The sequence below is a fragment of the Eptatretus burgeri genome, chromosome 3 (genome assembly GCF_056783735.1).
Source record: "Eptatretus burgeri isolate ZD-2024b chromosome 3, Ebu_testis_v1, whole genome shotgun sequence".
In the NCBI taxonomy this organism is placed as follows: Eukaryota; Metazoa; Chordata; class Myxini; order Myxiniformes; family Myxinidae; genus Eptatretus; species Eptatretus burgeri.
In genome coordinates this window covers 13,317,605-13,337,902 of record NC_140963.1, presented here as the reverse complement: position 1 = coordinate 13,337,902, position 20,298 = coordinate 13,317,605, and the positions used below count along the sequence as shown (strand labels likewise).

Sequence of the window (20,298 nt, the reverse complement as noted above, 5' to 3'; positions counted from 1 at the left end):
CTCCCACTCTCCCCTCTCCTCTCTGTCTGTCTCTGTCTCTGGACATATCCGGACGGTGGTTATGCCTGGACGGTATTTGTCTCTGGACGTCTCCAGGCATGGTCTGTCTCTGGACATGTCCGGGCGCTGTTTATGTCCGGAGGGGAGTTTGTCTCCGGCCAGCTTGGCTCCAGACGCGTCTGTTCGGTGTTTGTCTCCGAAAGCGTCCGGACGGAAGTTTGTCTTCGGATGTGTCCGAGCAGTGTTTGTGTCTGGACGGCCTGGCTCTGGATGCGTCCGGCGGGTTTTATCTCCGGGCATGTCCGGGCAGTGTTTGACTCCATGACGTCTTTATAGTGTGACAGTAGAAAATGGATTTCAGACATTATTTTCTTTCCATATTCACTGTTATTCTTTGCAGAATAATTTTGATGAAATGCTATGAATCGTAATTCACGCTCCACCGCACGTCTGCCTTCTCCTCCTCTCACCTCACATTGTCTTCCTTTCCCCCATCCCTCCTCACTCCCCCTCCTTCCTCTCTCCTTTCGCCTCCACCTCTTCACTCCCCGCTCTCTCTCCCTCTTCCCCCCTCTTTTTCTTCCTCTCCCCTTTAGTATCCCCATCAGTGAAGCGATGAGTGGTATTTGCAAGAATGGAATACTTATTGTAAACTTAAAAAAGAAAAAAACAATAAATAAAAAATGGAAGCTCATCCACGAGCCTCAAATGTGTATAAATAATGAAAGCGAATTCATACTCAAGTATGGGTCACGATGATGCGTAATTGGTGAAGCATCTCAGCAAATTGCTGGACTTTTGATGTTCCAATTTGATATTAAAATGATCAGTTTGGTTTGTTTCCTTCCGAAAAATATTAATTTATCTCGATCTTTACCTTCGCATTCTGCGAAAGGTTATATTATGTTTTGGTCGCTGTGTGTTTATTTATTTGTGAATATGTGTGTTTGTTATTCACATAACTCAGAAAGTATTAAACCGAATTGCATGAAATTTGGTGCGATGATTCGTGAGTATCCAAGGACGATTTGATTAGATTTTGGGAGCGATCGGGTCAAAGGTCAAGGTCATGAAAAGGTCAAAAACACTCTTTTGAGCATAACTTCCTTCATAATACAGCTATCGACATGCAACCACCGCCGTATTGTTCCATGATGAGTTACCTTACGGATATGTAGTGTCGGATTTGACGTCACGTCATCGGAAGTGCGTCTAAATGACGTCACAAGATGACGTAAATTTTCAATTTTCGATCTCATCAGTTTTGATCATACCGTTTTGTAGGACTTACCTTACGGACGTCACGCACCAAATTTGACTTCGATCGAACTGACCGTTATGACGTCATTGACGTTTGAACATGACGTTTTTCAATTGTGGCTAAAATGTCCTGATATTTTACATTCAAATATCTATATAATTTATAAAGCAAAGTCTCCCAAATCCAGGCAATTAGGATCAGTACCAAAATATCTGTTTATTGATGTACAGGTTTTGCCAATTAACTCTGTAGTCAAGGTCAAGGTCACACTCAAGGTCAAAATATACTTGTGGGCATAGCTTCAGATCTAATAGAGCTATCGACATGAAACCAACGTTAAAACGTTCAATGAACTACGAGCTTTCAGAATGGTAGTCCCCGATTGGACGTGACGTCCCCAGAAGTGCGTCAAAAGATGACGTCATTTTTCAACTTTTTAATTTTTTAGTGTTTATCATTCCATTTTGTTGGACTGCCTTCAAGGAGGTTACACACCAAATTTGACGTCAATCGGACTGACGGTTGTGACGTCATGGACGTTTTAAAATGACGTTTTTCAAATGTGCCCGGAAAAAAGTTGCGGCGGCGAAGGTATGCGCTCTACCGAGTGCTCGTTCTAGTGTTATCCATTTTTTTACTGGACTGACATGACAGCCTGCAGGTACACACACACACACACACACACACACACACACACACACACACACACGCCTCTAAGCTGTCTCGCCTGGGTTTGAATCTCGGCCCAGCTATAAACTGTCATCCTGGTGTTTCACAGGCAGAGTGATTCATCAATGTGTGTGCCATCCCTCGGATAGATCTGAAATGGCCGCCCAGTCTGCCAGCATTAGTTGATGGACATTAAAGATCCCACGGTGTCCTTCATGAAGAGTCTGTGAGCCATCACTGACACCATAATCAAATTACAAATTCCAGCCCTAATCTTCTGAGTTGGAGTGGCGATCCGACTCGGTCAGGTCAGGTATGGGAGCATGCTCCGGAGCAGGATGTCGGATTGTCGCCAAGTTGTGGCGAAGACGCGTCTGGAGACGAACACCGCCCGGACGCGTCCGCAGCCAAGGTCCGACAAGGATTGTAGCCAAGTAACCACTTCTGCAACACCACCGCTCTGCATGAGGCAGCACCAACTCTGAAATGTTTCAGTAGCACTAACGATGATGATGATTGATGATGATGATGATGATGATTAATATTTTTTATTTCTCTCTGCCTCTTCTCCCCACCCAATCATTTTTCTTCCAGTGTCATATAGCCTGAAATACTACAAGGAAGAGATTGTGGTCATTGTATTGGCTTCCCTGTGCTTCTTAGCCATGGTCGTTGCTGCTGGATTCTTGGCATTTCGTGTTTGCACCAGTAAGTTCCGTCAAAGTGGATCTGAGAATTGTGTATATTTGGACTCGTTAAACATGTACACCAAACTAATCACCGAACGAAGGATTGTTAAAATGTTTGCGTAAAGCACACTAAGCCTTAATAAGCTGTTATTCACAGTATTGTTCGTTGGTCCATGATGGTTTTGCTTGTTTAGACTCAAATGGCTTCTGCTGCAATTTGATACAAATCTTACCATACAATTTCTCAGCATTATTTACACTCATAGTGTAATTATGGCAAATTTGTTTCATATTGTTGCGGTTTTTAAAACGGGCATGCCTCTGAGCAAACGGCACACAACATATGGCGATCCCAAGGCAGTTATTTCATTAGTATGTGTTTAGTTGGTCCTTTCCGTATGTCTAGTGGGTAAATGGGGACGATGCTTTGCTTCGGGCTCTTTGAGTTGGTTCTTCAATGTTCAATCCTTTCATTTATTTAATTGCTTTACCTTACTTTACTTCTTACACAAACCAAGCAAGCAAGCACGCATGCAGAACACTAACGATGTCAGTAATGCGAAGCACAGCGGGGTTCCTTTGCAAACGCGCACCAAATTCCATTCAAAGCTGCGCGCCAAAATTCATCTGCCGGACAGACAGACGACAGACAGACAAACAGCCAGAAAGATAGAGACAGAGAGATAGATGTATGCGACGACCAGGGCAGCGAGAGTGCATGAGTAAACCTAAACTTCCACCTGACGAGGTACAACATGGTCAGTAATATGTCAAAATCAAAATCCTGATGTGTACCAACGAGTAATCACATTCACCCTTTACTACTTGCCATTTCACCGGTTCCTTCACAAGTTCTGTGTTTGTTTTTCAAGGTCGGCTTTGTCCTTTTCACTGTGCAGTACTGTATTCTCAATTCTGTATCACACATATGAGGCTGAGAAATTTTCTGCTTTAAAAGTACAATTTATCTGGTCTTGCTTTGTGGGATTTACGAGGCTTTGAAGGGAATGTCCAAGAGGAGAAAATCTATCATTATTACCTCTGCCAATGAAGGTGTCGGAGGTAATGTTTTCATCCCTCTCTGTCTGTCTGTCTGTCTGTCTGTCTGTCTGTCTGTTAATTGCCGGAATCCTTCGGATTTCAGCAATTATGTTGGTCGGTTGCGTGTGTCATTCTGTGTGTCTGTCTGTCTGTCTGTGTGTTTGTTTACCCTGTAGCAGCCACACCGTTTCAGCGATCATGACAAAACTGGGTCCAGACGTCGGCCATGGTCCAACTTAGACACTTGTCGTTTTTGGTGAATCTAGGTCAAAGGTCAAGGTCAAGATCACCGAAAAACCGAAATTCTTATTTTCGCAATAACGTCCGCTAAAATGGTCGTATCGACTTCAAACTAAATCTAAAATGCGCATCTTCCAATTCTTCATCCAACCATATGTCTCATTGGGGTGTCACACCAACACCCTTCTTAGCGGTCGGGGGTCGAATGTCAGGGGGGTCGGGTCAAAACTTTCAAATTGCGATTAAAAACGACATTTCAAGTCCGATTGACTTCCAAGTTATGATCATGACCAAACTAAGTGCTATAACTCATTAAACAGGAGCACTATCGACTTATAAAAACCAAATTGATTTCCAGGTTTTTTTTTTTTTTTTCAGACATCATGGAGATATGACAAAGTTATTCCGGCAATTCCTTGCTCAACGAGCAATTTAATTTGTTTGTTTGTGTGCAAGATATCTCAAAAAGCTGTGGACTAATCCGGATGAAATTTTGTGGACAGGTTCCGTGTGCGACAAGGACGAACTGATTAAATTTTGCTGAAGATCCGGAACCGGATCTGACTACTAGAATTTTAAAAGTGATTCTTCACCATTGAGAGATTGGGCCAAAAATGATATATAGCACGATATCTCAAAAAAGTTGTGGACGGATTCGGACGAAACTTTGTGGATATGGTAGGTGTGTGACTATGATGAATTGATTCGATTTTGGTGAGGATCCAAAATTCGAATCTGGATACGAGAATTATTTAATTTTTAAAGTGATTCATCACCATTGAGGGATATAGTTCTGTATATCACGATATTTCAAAAACGTATTGGGCCCGATATGTTCTCATGGATCAGGCATTACGTGGCGGAGGTATGCGCTCCACCGAATGTCCTCGTTCCATCTAGTTTGCATGACAATTTGTCTCGTCTGAAATGCGTGTACATTTGATCTGCAGTTTTAAAACCTTGCTTTTCATGATTTTCATTTTTGGTGTTGAAGCTAAATTTATGATAACTACGCATCAGTAGAACAGAATGAATGCTTTTTTCAGATTGATGAAGTAAAAACAGGAATGTCTCTGGCTTTGGATTTGCAAAACCTCACCGCCTCCACCTGATGTTGATCTTCATGGTATCATGATATCATTCACCTCGTGATGGGTTCACGTGTTCCACTCTTTATCGACGAACATGAGGTAGCTAGCTCCTGCAACCACCCATCCAAACCCTTTCTTTTCCATCTGGCGATTCCAACTGCCATTCTGCGAGTTCATTTTGAGTTTACTGTACATCAACTAGCCACGGAATTGTTGCAAAAGCTTTCTGTTACGATGTGCTTCTGGCCCAATCTATGAACATCCCAACTTGGATTTTTGGAAAAGGGACGTCCATCCACGGATCTGCTATTAATTGACTTTCCCTTCAACCCCTCCTGCATCTGCCCCAGTTGGCTTCTTTCACCATGTTCTTGTGAAAGACATTAACTCTCTGGCTATAGTTTGCTTGCCACAGTGTCTGGCAGTTCACTCAGGCCGATTGACAGTGTCTGCCATCTGCCCTCCATTGGAAAAGACTGACCTTCAATCTCCTTTGCATCTGATATTGACTCTGATGCCAAGTGCTTTCACAAAATATCTCTCCCCCCCTCCCTGCCCCCCTCTCCCCCTCTCTCTCCTCTCTGCCTCCTCTCTCTCCTCCGTCTCTCTCCTCTCCATCTCCTCTCTCTCCTCTCTCTCCTCCCCCCCCCTTCTCCCACCCATCTCCCTTTCTCTAGATGTATCTATATCTCTCTTTTTTGCATTCCCCTCTGCGCTCCCTCTCCCTTTTGCACCCCCTTTCATACCCTTCTCTGCGCTCTCTTCATTTATCTACCTGATTATTTCTTCCCAGTTATTTACCAACCACACCACTTTCAGTATGTTGCCCTTTTTCTCTCTCTTGGCTTATTTTTCCATGAGCCTCGACTTTATTTCCAAATTATGAAAAATGAGTTTGCATATTGCTCTCATAATATTATGCTTGTGCAAGCAGTTGTTTAATCGGAGTCCTTTTAATTCTGCATTATTTGTATCATTGCAGGTAACAGAAAGACGGGTTTTCACAGCATTGGACTTATTGAGGCCCCACAACAGGAATCCACATTTGATCTGGACAGCCTCAAACTCCTGCAGGTATTGCAATGATCCTTTTATTGGCACATTGGCCTTGGCGCAGTCATTATTTATCTGCCATGCTTTGGTGAATAAAATGCATCATCGTATCGTTGCACCATCGTAGGTGATTGGCCATGGGCGTTACAGCTCGGTGCTGCGTGGATCTTTAGATGAGCAACCGGTAGCCGTGAAGATTGTACCCACTGCCTACCGGCATTATTATTTGAACGAGCGTGATGTATACCGACTACCCTTGATGGAACACGAAGCACTCGCTCGTCTAGTCACGGCCGAGGAGCGGCTGTCACCAGAAGGCCATCACGAGTACCTGCTCATCCTTGACTATTACCCTCAGGTAAGTTCAAGCTGAGTGGATCCTGAAAGTTTGCTTGAACTGCAAAGTGTGAATAAGTCTTTCACATTTGGATGCCTCCGTTTTTCAAACCGGGTTTCTATGATCTCCTTTTTTGGACCTCTCGATCAGTGCTCTTTCAGATCGTTCCTCGGACAAAAATGGTCCTCGGCAGTTGGATGATTGATTTTTTTTTTTTTTTTTTTAATAATCGCGATTCCACACACAAACAATTTTTATGGAAGTTCAATGTCCAGACACATCGGTCACATTTGCTCTGTTTTTCCAAGTTTCGTGTTGCCCTGGTGGGCTTCCTCTGACGTACCAAAAAGGGAATGCGAGAGAAGTCTGGTTTTGGATTAGCTTTCGACTTGATCCAACAAGAATCTTTTGTGTGACGAGGCTGGCTTGCTGTCCAGATAATTTGTATGCTTTGTTAACTGTTCAGCATACAAAGCTGAGTTATAAGCGCTGCAGGATTTTTTTTGGGTTTTTGCCTGAAAAATGTATTATTTGCATTTTGTGGCAAGAATAAAGAAGTTTTTAGTGCTGCAAATTGTTCCACTTTAAATTGGTGTTGTTTGTCGGGTTTATGTGTTTACAATAAGATGAAGACCTCATCTGTCTTCGTTCAGCCAATTGCACTTTATTCTCTCGATTCCAACAAAACATGAAGTTGAAAGGTTTTTGGCCTTATGTTTATGGTTTGTAGCTAAATGGTTTGCTTTCTTTTCATGTTCCTTTGTGTTTCTCCACTCTTGCCTCTCTTCTTCTTCTTCTCCTTCCACTATTTATTTATTTATTTATTTGGTTGTGGTTTTTACATAACACAATAGTCATGTGCATAAAGCCTTTATGAATTGTGTGAGCTTGATGGTAAGTTGCACTTGAGATGCTGCAGCTCACAGCTGTGAATTAATGCTTGCAGCTGGGGTTCATGGGAGGCAGGAAGCCAGGTGCCATGATGTCAGACTTCTTTCCAGGGCCAAAGCAGGCTTAGACTTGTGATATTAAATGCAGAGAGTAATTTTGGTGTTGAGATGCTTTCCTGGAAAATGTCCGAAGAACTGATCTAATTTTCCTCAATCAGGTTTCCTGGGATAAGCCAGCAAGCATTATTGCATCGCAGTTGGAAATGCGTTCTGAAATATTATTTCTGCATGATGAATGGAGCAGGCTGCCAGCTGGGATTTATTTAATAAAAGAATGTTTTGTGGTGAGCAGGGCTGTCTCAACTCCTTTCTATCCCACAATACCTGTGACTGGATGACTGCTTGCAAGCTGGCATATTCGATGACTAAAGGCCTGGCATTCTTGCATACAGAGGTGCAGCAGAATGGTATGTCAATCCCTGTTATTCGTTGCAAATCTGTCTTTTAGAGTTTATTGGCTTATATAGATGCTTATATTCCTGTGAGATGGATGTGTACAACATTAACTGTTCTCTAAAAAAACTAAATAACTAATGATATATGTATATGTATATATATATATATATATATATCACTATATAATATATGTATGTATATGTACATGTATATGTATGCAAATATATATATATATATATATATATATATATATATATATATATATATATATATATATATATATATATATATATATATATATATATATATATATATATATATATATCTTCTTCTTCTTTCGGCTGCTCCCTTTAGGGGTCGCCACAGCGGATCATCCGTATGATCCGCATAGTGATTTGGCACATGTTTTACGCCGGATGCCCTTCCTGACGCAATCCTGGTCGCCTCTTACGACACAGGGCTACTATATATATATATATATATATATATATATATATATATATATATATATATATATATATATATATATATATATATATATATATATGTACATCTGCACTTTCACCATTCAGTTTGGTTCCACCTTCTGAAACCCACATATGGAGATAACCGAAGACATTCCCATATCTCTTATAGTTATAGATTCAAGTTGTAAGGAAAGAAAACACCATTTCATGTCGTGTTTTTCTCGTTCACAATCACGTGAGCTGACTTTATCGCTTCTTCAAAGTTGCGTCAAAGTTAAACTGTGTGAAGGCATCAGAATGCTAAATTTATGGAAAAACAAAATTGTGAGGGCTCCCTTCACATTTCAGGAGGTTGGAACGATTGAGATGGTGACGTTTCAACCACATGAAACACATCTGTGCAGTCATTTCTACCTTCATTGATTCTGTTCCCTCAGTGGCAGGAAATGCAAAGTAATTACCCTTCGCTGAAGGAGAGAGAGCATTGCATTTGGCTCCGTCTGTCTGTTTGTTACTTGGTGAAAATAACTTTTTGCCAAGTATGTTAGTCTGTTGCGTCTGTCTGTCTGTTTGTTTGTCACACGATTTTTGGCCACAGTTTTCAAGCAATTGTTTTGAATTTTTTTTTGTGTGTGTAGGGGACCGGTTAAGGACAGCAACGGTTAATTTTAGTGAAGATCCTAATCCGGATCCGCATCTGAGAAGTTTTTTCAGTGATTCATCACCATTGAGAGATGGGGCCAAAAACGATACATACAGTAGCACAATATCTCAAAAAGTTGTGAATGGATTCACACGAAACTTGGTGAACATGTTGCGAGTGCCACCAGGACGAATTGATTAAATTTTCGTGGACATCCGAATCGGGATCCAGATTCGATAATTTTTTTTAGTCATACTTTACCATTGAGATATGGGGAAAAAAACAATGTATAGCATGATATCTCAAAAAGTTGTCGACGAATTATGCCAAAACTTGGTGGATGAGTTGGTTCGGTGACGAGAACAAGCCGATTCGATTTTGGTTAAGGATTGGTGGATCCAATGTATATCCGACCTATCGGTGAGATACAAAATTTAAACTGTTCAGCCTGGTGGAGGTATGTGCTCTGCTAAGGACCATCCCATTATTTTTTGTTTTCCATTTTATTTTTTTTACTTTTCCTGTTTTTTTTGTTTGTCACACAATTTTTGGCCACAGTTTTCAATCAATCATGAAATTTTTTGTTTGTGTAGATGACCGGCTAAGGACAGCAACGCTTAATCTTGGTGAAGATCCGAATCTGGATTTTGGATATTTGAATAATTTATTTTTCACTGATTCTTCACCATTGAGAAATCGGGCCAAAAACAATATGTCACACGATATTTCAAAAAATGTATTGGACCTGATATGTTCTCGTGGATCAGGCATTGCATGGCAGCGATATGCGCTCTACCGAGTGCCCTTCTCGTTCTTTCTCTGTTGTCATCACGTTTTCCTAGAAAATGACGTCAAAAGTGACATTTTCACACTGAGAGATGGAGCTAAAAATGATGTTGCATGTTATCTCAAAAAGTTGTGGATGGATTCGGATGAAATTTGGTGGATGAGTTGGTTATGCCAAAGTCACATTTGCCACGGCGGCCGTGGGGTCTCCAAAATCTACGGCCACTAGCAATTATACAGCGGCCGCAGTATTTCCACGGTCACACAATGTTGCAGTCACATATGTTTTTATTTTTCGGGGAGCCGCACGGCGTATTTAGAAATTGTGGAGACTGAAAACGTGGGGTTGCCGTACGGTCTTTGATTTGATGTCGCACGGTGACCTGAAGGTGGCCCTGCGGCAGCCATAGAATTTTCAAGGCAGACGCAAGGTGCCCGCAAGGCGACCGCAGGGGGGGCCTAAGGCGAACGTGCGGCCAGACGGACGGTAACGAGTGGGTTAATTTTTTTTTTTTTTTACCAGTTTTTTTTTTCGGCTTGTCGAATTGCTATGGCGAACGTAGAAATGAAAAAAGTTATAACTCCGCGTTATAATTCCACGGCGACCTTACGGCCTGTAAAATATAGCCATATGGCGTAGGGCTACCCTGAGGCCACCGCAGAAACTCTGTGGCCGCCGCACATTTCTGTCAATTCAGAGGGCGTACGGCCGCCGTATCCTCGCCGTAGAGCAAATGTGACTTCGGCCTTAGGTAACAAGAACAAGCCGATTTGATTTCGGTTAAGGCTCAGATTCAGATTCAGCCTATCAGTGGGATACAAATGTAAACTACTCAGCCTGGCGGAGGTATTTTCTCTACCAAGTTCCGTTCCTTTTTGCCAAGTTGTCGCTCTATGAGTGACTACTCATGTGGACTGTTTTATTGATAATTATGATGCCATAGGTCACGAGGTGCAGCAGCCATGTTGGAAAAACAGAAAAAAAATTGGATCTCTGTATTTCTGAAACTGCATAAAGGAAAAAATTGAAACTTGGCCCATGGCAAGTACTTCTCATGGGGAATAAGTGTGATTTATTCATTGTACTGACAAAATCGGTGCCTTTGTGATGATGTCATAATTTCATAAGTAGAATGCTACATCTGATCACTATGAAAATTTTGAGGGTCATCTTTGGATAAAATGATCCAGGAAAAAATTTGATGACAACATCGGTCACATGGTTCGGCAGCCATTTATTTATTTATTTATTTATTTTTAATAAAAACAACCTTCAAAAATCTTTTTCTCTGAAGTGGCTGAACAGTTCGAGGGGAAACTTCACACAAATGTTCCCCAAGCCTTGGGTGCACAAATTTGTTTCGGAATAATTGATAGGTTACATGGTTTGGCAGCCATATTGGATTGAAGAAAATATTAAGTGGTTTTCTCTGGAACCACTTAATCAATCGACATGGAACTTCAAAATTATGATCTCACGGTGATGGGGAATATATATATATATATATATATATATATATATATATATATATATATATATATATATATATATATATATATGTTTTAAATTTCAACTTTATCAGGCATTATTATTTTTTTTTCATTTTTCTGATCTGTGTTCTTTTTGAATTTTTTTGATTTATTATTATTATTATTATGTTGAATGAGGTTCACTTGTCTGTGCCTGGATGAGTTTGAGGGTACAGGAGCAGCAGCTGAAATGCGAATCCTATCCAGGTTCCTCCTGATGACTTCAACTTTGCTTTTTACTTGTTCAGGTTCCTTCTGATGACTCCAATGCAGGACTTGCACCGATTTGGTCTTTTTGGTATTCCATTTGATTTTAATTGAATTTATTATAATCCCATTCTAAATTCAATTGAATAATAATAAATAACATCATGGGTCTGGGTCAGGCGTCTGATCAAAGTGGGGTTGCATCAAAGCAAGACATCTTGGTACCCGGTCATCACTGCCAGCAGTTATAAAATGGCAGTTCTAATTATGTCTCATTAATTACGTAACACACCAGTGCACAAACGGCACACAAAATACACCATACAAAACTACACAAACACCACACCAAACAAGTCCTGGTGAGGGTCAGCAATCTCTGATTGCTCTTTTTTTCTTGTTCCATATTTGTCATTTCTTGATGTTTTCTCTGGGGCATTGATGAACTTCATTTGAAGTGTAAAATATATTTTTCTTTTTTCACACAGGGATGAACATAATTGTTTTGCTTCAAAATTTTTGCTTTGTTATAAATTAATGTGTAATGCCGAAGGGTATTTTTTTTTTAATATATTTTCCGAATTAACGGGAATAATGTGGCACTACCCTGAATCCATGTATATACATACCCCAGGACCCCGACATTCGTGGGGGATACGTTCCGGGAAAACCTCCAAATGTTGAAACCGGGAATGTGGGGACGTTGTTTCAATGGGAATTGGGGGGGATAGGGTCTGGGGATATCCCGACCCGCATACATTCCGCAAATGTCGGGGCAAAATCCGCGAGTGTTTTGTCATTGTTCCAATGGGGACAAGGGGGTTAACGTTATCGGTTTATGGCGGTTCCTGGTTCAAAGAGGAAAGCTTTTAAAGTTTAAAAATGTTTTCACCCACGAATGTACGATTACAGTTTCATAAAAGATGCTTCCAAATAAAAATCATCAACACCAGGTACGGTTTCCAATTTATTGAAGAATGCATTTTAAAGTCCCTAAACCATTCCATGCCATACCGCAAAACAACAACAACAACGTCATCATGGACCGTTTCACTTTTTTATTAAACAAACACAGCACACGTAACTTTGAAAAATGATGAAGATGAGGACGAAAAATAAAAATTAAAAGCCATAGAATGGCTCATCTTGAGACCCAAGTGAAAGTGCCGATGAGTACGGTACCGTATGTTTAAAGTGCACATGGTAAGACGTCCCGCAAAACTGTTTATCCCACGAAGCTACAACACATGTACAGGCAGCAGATCATGTTCGCGCCTTGTGGAAGATGTTTTTTGCGTGCGTACGGTATTGTATTGTACGTGCATCCAGCTGCTTTGTGTGTGGCTCATGGAAGATATGTTTTGGAACTGTATTATGCTTGTGCCTTGTGGGGAAAAAAAATCACCGCAAATTCGCATGGGGCAATTTCCCGCGAATGTAGGAGCATGTCGCAAATTATGAACTGCGAATACGTGGAGCTAGTGGAACTCGCGAATACGCGGAACTCGTGAATACGCGGGGCAATTTCCCGCGAATGTAGGAGCATGTCGCAAATTATGAACTGCGAATACATGGAGCTTGCGGAACCCACAAATACATGGAACTTGTGAAGCTAGCGGAACTCGCAAATACGCGGAACTCGCGAATACGCGGGGCAATTCCCCGCGAATGTAGGAGCATGTTGTAAATTATCAACTGAGAACACGTGGAACACGTGAATACGCGGAACTCGCGAATACGCAGGGCAATTTCCCGCGAATGTCGGAGCATGTTGCAAATTATCAACTGAGAACTCGTGAAACACGCGGAACTCGCGAATACGCGGGGCAATTTCCCGCGAATGTAGGAGCATGTCGCAAATTATGAACTGCGACTATGTGGAACCCACGAATACATGGAACTTGTGAAGCTAGCGGAATTCGCGAATACGCGGAACTCGCGAATACGCGGGGCAATTTCCCGCGAATGTAGGAGCATGTTGCAAATTATCAACTGAGAACACGTGGAACACGCGGAACTCGCGAATACGCGGAACTCGCGAATACGCAGGGCAATTTCCCGCGAATGTAGGAGCATGTTGTAAATTATCAACTGAGAACACGTGGAACACGTGAATACGCGGTACTCGCGAATACGCGGGGCAATTTCCCGCGAATGTAGGAGCATGTCGCAAATTATGAACTGCGAATATGTGGAACCCACGAATACATGGAACTTGTGAAGCTAGCGGAATTCGCGAATACGCGGAACTCGCGAATACGCGGGGCAATTTCCCGCGAATGTAGGAGCATGTTGCAAATTATCAACTGAGAACACGTGGAACACGCGGAACTCGCGGAACTCGCGAATACGCGGAACTCACGAATACGCGGGGCAATTTCCCGCGAATGTAGGAGCATGTCGCAAATTATGAACTGCGAATATGTGGAACCCACGAATACATGGAACTTGTGAAGCTAGCGGAATTCGCGAATACGCGGAACTCACGAATACGCGGGGCAATTTCCCGCGAATGTAGGAGCATGTCGCAAATTATGAACTGCGAATATGTGGAACCCACGAATACATGGAACTTGTGAAGCTAGCGGAATTCGCGAATACGCGGAACTCACGAATACGCGGGGCAATTTCCCGCGAATGTAGGAGCATGTTGCAAATTATCAACTGAGAACACGTGGAACACGCGGAACTCGCGAATACGCGGAACTCACGAATACGCGGGGCAATTTCCCGCGAATGTAGGAGCATGTTGCAAATTATCAACTGCGAATACGCGGAACTTGCGGAACTCGCGAATACGCGGAACCCGTGAATATGCAGAACCTGCGAATGCATGGAACTTGTAGCGAATCCACGGAACTTGCAGCGAATACATAGAACTTGGCACGAATACATGGAACTTGTGAAGCTAGCGGAATTCGCGAATACGCGGAACTCGCGAATACGCGGGGCAATTTCCCGCGAATGTAGGAGCATGTTGCAAATTATCAACTGAGAACACGTGGAACACGCGGAACTCGCGGAACTCGCGAATACGCGGAACTCACGAATACGCGGGGCAATTTCCCGCGAATGTAGGAGCATGTCGCAAATTATGAACTGCGAATATGTGGAACCCACGAATACATGGAACTTGTGAAGCTAGCGGAATTCGCGAATACGCGGAACTCACGAATACGCGGGGCAATTTCCCGCGAATGTAGGAGCATGTTGCAAATTATCAACTGAGAACACGTGGAACACACGGAACTCGCGAATACGCGGAACTCACGAATACGCGGGGCAATTTCCCGCGAATGTAGGAGCATGTTGCAAATTATCAACTGCGAATACGCGGAACTTGCGGAACTCGCGAATACGCGGAACCCGTGAATATGCAGAACCTGCGAATGCATGGAACTTGTAGCGAATCCACGGAACTTGCAGCGAATACATAGAACTTGGCACGAACGCGCGGAACCCACGAACACACAGAACAGCGAATGTCAGAGTCCATATGTATACGCATGTAAAAAAAAATTTGCATGCCGACAAAATGGTACTGTTTGCAAAAAATAAAAAAAAAATCTCAAAATTTCTTTCAAACATCAATGAAAAAAACCACTTCATGCACAGACTGTATTTTCCATACATTACTTGGCCAAGGTAATTTTGCATACATAGCATGTACATCACGGTGGGGCTATCAACCCTGAAATACACTTTCACCTGTTCAAGGTTTGGAGAAGGTTACGATAAGGTTGCATACTTCCTTTGGCACGCTGTGTTGTTATGGCCCAAAGAAGACTTGGTGAAGCCCGAGGATGGCAAATTATTGGGGTGAACAATTCTGGGATGTCCTGCAGCGAAATTGGACTTCAACTTGGCTTACATCAAAACTTTTATCAGCAGGTTGGTCCACAAACGTCAACAAACCAATGTTGTTAAAGCAGGGCTCGATCTGGATGACCCAGGTTAACCTCTGACAGAGAAGATGCAGTTCTGATCAGGCTTGTCAGACGTGTTCCTTTTGCTGCAGGCACAGTTTTGCGGCATGAACCCAATGTCCTCAGAGGTTATTCACAAAAACTGTCTGGCACTGGCTTCGTGCTTCAGGTTACAAAGCCAGGAGACTGATAAGAGGCCCTATTCTCACTCCAGAAGAGAAAGCGGACCACTTGGCATCGTGCTCTGCATGTCAACACTGGGATTTCACATCCTGTAAGAAGAGCCATTAGTCTGATGAAAGATGATTTCTCCTGCATGTGATTGATGGGAGAACTCAGGTTTGGCAACAACCGAACACAACACATGCACCTCATAAGAATGTCGAGTCCATCCCATTGAGTGGTGGATCCGCTATGATATGGCAGCTGCCTGTCATCATTTGATCACTTTGCCATGTCTGAGATTATAATTTGTATATCACAAACAACTAAATAGTGTTTTTGGCATTTTGACTCTTCCCTTTGTTCGGGACTCATCTTTTTGTGCCAAACCTGATAAACTGATGGCACAAAAACAGTGGATTACATTTCACTTTTCGGTAGATTATTTGTTGTAACATATACAAGTGTAACACATTAGCATATAGTATTAATTTGCGCAAAAAAGAAAAATCCTGTCATCGGATGCTTATAAGAACACACGGATAAGCAAACTTTTACAAAACAACAGTGAAATGTGATTACATGCACAAACAACTTCCGGAAACGAGAAAGGCACTCGGTGGAGCACATAACTCTGAACACTTCACATTTTGTATCCCACCGATTGGCTGGATCTCCATCCGGATCTTAGCCAACATCTATTTGACTTGTTTTTGTCACCTACTCAACTGATGCACCAAGTTTTGACATCATCGAGCCACAACTTTTTGAAATGTCATGCAATATATCTGTTTGTCCCTATCTCCTCTCAATGGTGAAGAATCACTGAAAGAATTCTAGTATCCGGATCTGGCACCGGATCTTCACCAAAGTCGAATCGATTCATCCTTGTCACACACCCAACCTCTCCACCATGTTTCGTCACCATACATCAATAACTTTTCGAGAAATCTTGCTGACAGATGAATAGACAGACACAGGTGAAAACATTACCTGCATCCACCTTCGGTGGCGGAGCCGCGGAGGTAACAACTGCTCAAGTTGTAAAAATAGAACGTAAAGCCATAATGAACTAAAATACAAGCACATAAAGTACAACTCGATTAAACAGCGGAAATGAAAGGAGAAGAGAAAATATGATGAGGCAAAAGGTTTCTCCAGGTCTGGAGTGATCGTTGAAGATGCCAAGAGTTGGTGAAGTCTGTGCTCGGTATCGGCTTTGCTTTCTTACCCTAAACATCCCCCTCATTGCTCCCCTCCCCCACCCCAACATTCTGGGTGGGAGACGACGGATGAAGTTTGTGAATAAATACTTCACGTCCACACACCCGTGGCTGAAAAGAACAAACAAATCGATGCTTTACATTTGCAGACAAATCATCTCCGTATTAGACGTCTGTAGGGGATGGAGCCACGACCAACGCCGCAAGCAGGAAGACAAGAAGGTAGCATTTAATCTCCTTTAAAAAAAAATGTTGATTACTGCTTGACAGTGTTCATCTTCGGACAGGTGGCCATGAGCTCGCAAGCTGACAAAATAACATATCCACCATCTTATTGCAGAGTCATAGCTGCTGTGAGACCTGCAGAACCCTCCACCACACACACACACACACCAGAACTTAATGCTTAAAACCCGACACAACTTGCTAGGCAAAGGAACGACTCGCAAAAGCAAGATGTCATCAAAAGGTGTCATGTCGTGTCACAATCACCATTCCCCGATGGTGATAAAAGGGAATTAGTTGTTTCTTTATTTTCTTTACTGGAGCTCAGCTTATCAAAGAGCAAGCAGCTCTGGTACTTTTGCACCAATTTGCACAATTAATTTGCTTTATATGAAGCACGGGTGCTGGCAGGAGAGCCGCTAGGTACACACACTCAATTCTGAGCTGCCGAGCCTGGATTTGAATCTCGATCCAACTATAAACTCTCCTCCTGGTGTTGCGCATGCGGGGCGAGGCATCATTGTGTGCACCATCTGGCTGTCTGCTAACATTAGTTCATAGATGTTCAAGATCCAATGCTGTCCGTCACAAAGTCGGTGAGCTATCACCGGCACCCTGACCAAATCCCAAATTCTAGCTTTAACTACCGCTGGGAAAGGAAAAGCAAAGTACTTGATGGAATTCCTGGTGCGGGGTTGTTTTGGCAGCACTGACCCTGCTTTCAGGCACAGCACCAGAAAGTTGAAGATATGAAGCATTATGGAAATGCCAAGCTTTGCCTGAAAGATTTGTAACTATTCAATTCAATTATGGGACTGCATTCATGTCTACAAGAGATTCTTCAGTTTTATGTTTGTTCATGATTGGTGCATAAGTCTCGCATGTATGTTGATGTATGAAAAGTAGGCTGAGCGCATGAGTATTGTGATGATGGCGACATTGTTTTTGTCAGTTCCTCGGCAGAATAACTGCACGAGGGCAGCTCGAATCGCCAAACCTGCCATGGAGCTACATATTGTGAACGTCTCAGACGAGTTCGACTTTGAGCTCACCAGGAAAAATATAAAATGAAATTCAATACAGGACTATATTTATTCACGCCGCGGCCATTGGCTCAGCACTTGAGTGGTGGATAATCGCATCTGTGTGTACAATATGAAGCTCTGTGCCAAACCCGGCGATTCTCGCTGCTCATATTGTAGAGTTATTCTGCCGAAAAACACCAAAGCACACAGACGTGTTGCTCGCAATACTGACGGCCCTGAGCAGAGAGAGGAAGCACACCGAAAGAGCAAAGCTCAAGACGCTCCAGGTGAAAGAGAGGGAGAGAGGGGACTCTCACAGGTCAGGTGATGTCGATTGGGAGCAGACACTGCTGACACTACCCAGGGATAGAAAGTCGAAATCTGAATCCAGAGCAAGTGGGAGGACTATCGAGAAAAAAAAAGTGATAGATTTTATTTTTTTTTAAGGTACCAACAAAGCGACACGAATATACATGTACGTCATTACGTAGGTGTTGTCTCCCCATCCTCGGGAGGGTGGGGGAGAGGGTTATAGGGCAAAAATAATTTTTCACCAAGACGTGGCCATTGGTATCCCGAGCAGGTTTGAAAATGTTGAGGGGAATCGACCAAGCAGTTTTTGCTGTTGAAGTCGGAGGCCATTCATCGTTGAATGAAACATTAATACCTGAAACAGGAATTTCTAAAAATGCATTAGATTTCTCGATCTCTCTCTCAGGAGAAGTGAATTCTTGCAGAAATTTTTCTGTCAGGCTCACTGATCTCTGCACCTGGATGTGTTTGAGGGTTTTGGAGTTCGCGGCTGAAACCCGAATCCTATCTAATCCAGGTTCCTCCTGATGACTCCACGTTTGCTCTTGACTTCTTGGGGTTCCTTCTTGGCATTCCGTTTCATCAGAAGCTCAAACTGCAGGTTGTAATAAGAGAAAGAACAGAATGTAAGAAATTTGTTTTGAACGGTGGGTTCTCTTCAAACATTTTCGTTCTGGTAAATCAAATCACGAAACAAGCATGAAATCACTTTGAAGAAAAAGATAATGACGTGGGTCTTTTTCCCCAACCTCGACTCTACTTTTTGTTTTTCTCTCCAACTCCGTCGAGCATGTCTTCACCTATTTTAGTTGCTCGGCATTTTCTTTATTCGTATCAGCTGAGTCACGGTGTTTTATTATTATCTAGTTCCCTTTTCAGCACCTGTAAGCTGTTTTTTGTAATCAGTGACTGTGCCACATCTCTGTCTGCTGTGACTCACTCAGCATTGCCGTGTGCCTCTGATCGTGTCCTGCAGACAAGTATAAGCCAGCAATTGCTCACAGGGACTTCAGTTCGCGCAATGTTCTTGTTCGTGCCGATGGCTCCTGCGTCCTGGCTGATTTTGGCTTTGCTATGAGGCTTACGGGACAGCGGCCGGTACGATATGGCGAAGATGATGCGGCGACCCTCAACGAGGCATGTGGCCACCGGCTTGCACGGCAATGAAGAACAACCAGTCATTTTTATATTCATGTGTCGATGGCCTTGTATCGTCGCTCGTTGGAGACTGTACGTAGCATGCAGACAATAATGGTTAATGTTAGACTCCCTTATCCTTTTAGCCCTTACGTGCTGAACCTTCCCTTTTTTGCTTTCAAAAATTGCTTCCCAATTTGAGCCCAATTTTTACAGCCAGGATTTTCTATGACAAACTCGGTGGCATTCATGACGAGAAACAGGTTTTTTTTGTAACTACTTTAACACAAGCACGACTTATCGTATTGTGAATGGTTTCTGCTTTGAGCTCATTTTTGCCACTCTGTCAATGCTATAGTTTATGCAACTGAACAACGGCAAAGGTTTGTCCATGTTTTGCAACTGTCTTTCGCAAATCCTCTCACCATCTTGTTTGCGTGCTTCGTTTTGAACAAGGATATTTGGTTCCTTATTCACGATAACTGACTGATTAGGAACTGTAATAAACCACCATGGTTCCACAGCTCATATTGTTCCTCTTTATTCGTCACAGTTAACACCTACACAGCACATCACATTAGCTTTAATCATTTGTCACACTCACCACCATGTGATGTGTGTTCTTCAGGTTGGCACGGTGCGGTACATGGCTCCAGAGGTGCTCGAGGGTGCCATGAATCTGCACGACTGCGAGTCGGCACTAAAGCAGGTCGATGTGTACGCGCTCGGACTTGTCTTTTGGGAAGTGTACATGAGATGCCACGAGTTGTTCCCAGGTGTGACTATACCTCCAATAATATCCTCCAAATCTTATCTAGCTTTTTTGAACATTAAAAAAAAAAAACCACCTTTTCATATTTCGATGCCCTGCCTTGTTATTAGAAACTTGTTGTTCCAGAGATGTAAATTACATCATTGTTTCTGTGCAGCT

The 20,298-nt window shown here is 42.6% G+C and overlaps 1 protein-coding gene across 2 annotated transcripts in view; it reads left to right on the top strand.

Annotated features, from left to right (window-relative positions):
• LOC147029418 (bone morphogenetic protein receptor type-2-like) overlaps window positions 1–20,298 on the top strand; it is a 117,168-nt gene that overhangs the window by 70,213 nt on the left and 26,657 nt on the right. For both annotated transcript variants that reach the window (XM_085872454.1, XM_085872455.1), the window contains 6 exons: window positions 2,525–2,638; window positions 5,974–6,065; window positions 6,172–6,402; window positions 7,624–7,738; window positions 19,207–19,367; window positions 19,996–20,143. In XM_085872454.1, the coding sequence (XP_085728580.1) occupies window positions 2,525–2,638; window positions 5,974–6,065; window positions 6,172–6,402; window positions 7,624–7,738; window positions 19,207–19,367; window positions 19,996–20,143 (861 nt within the window). The remainder of the gene's footprint in view (window positions 1–2,524; window positions 2,639–5,973; window positions 6,066–6,171; window positions 6,403–7,623; window positions 7,739–19,206; window positions 19,368–19,995; window positions 20,144–20,298) is intronic.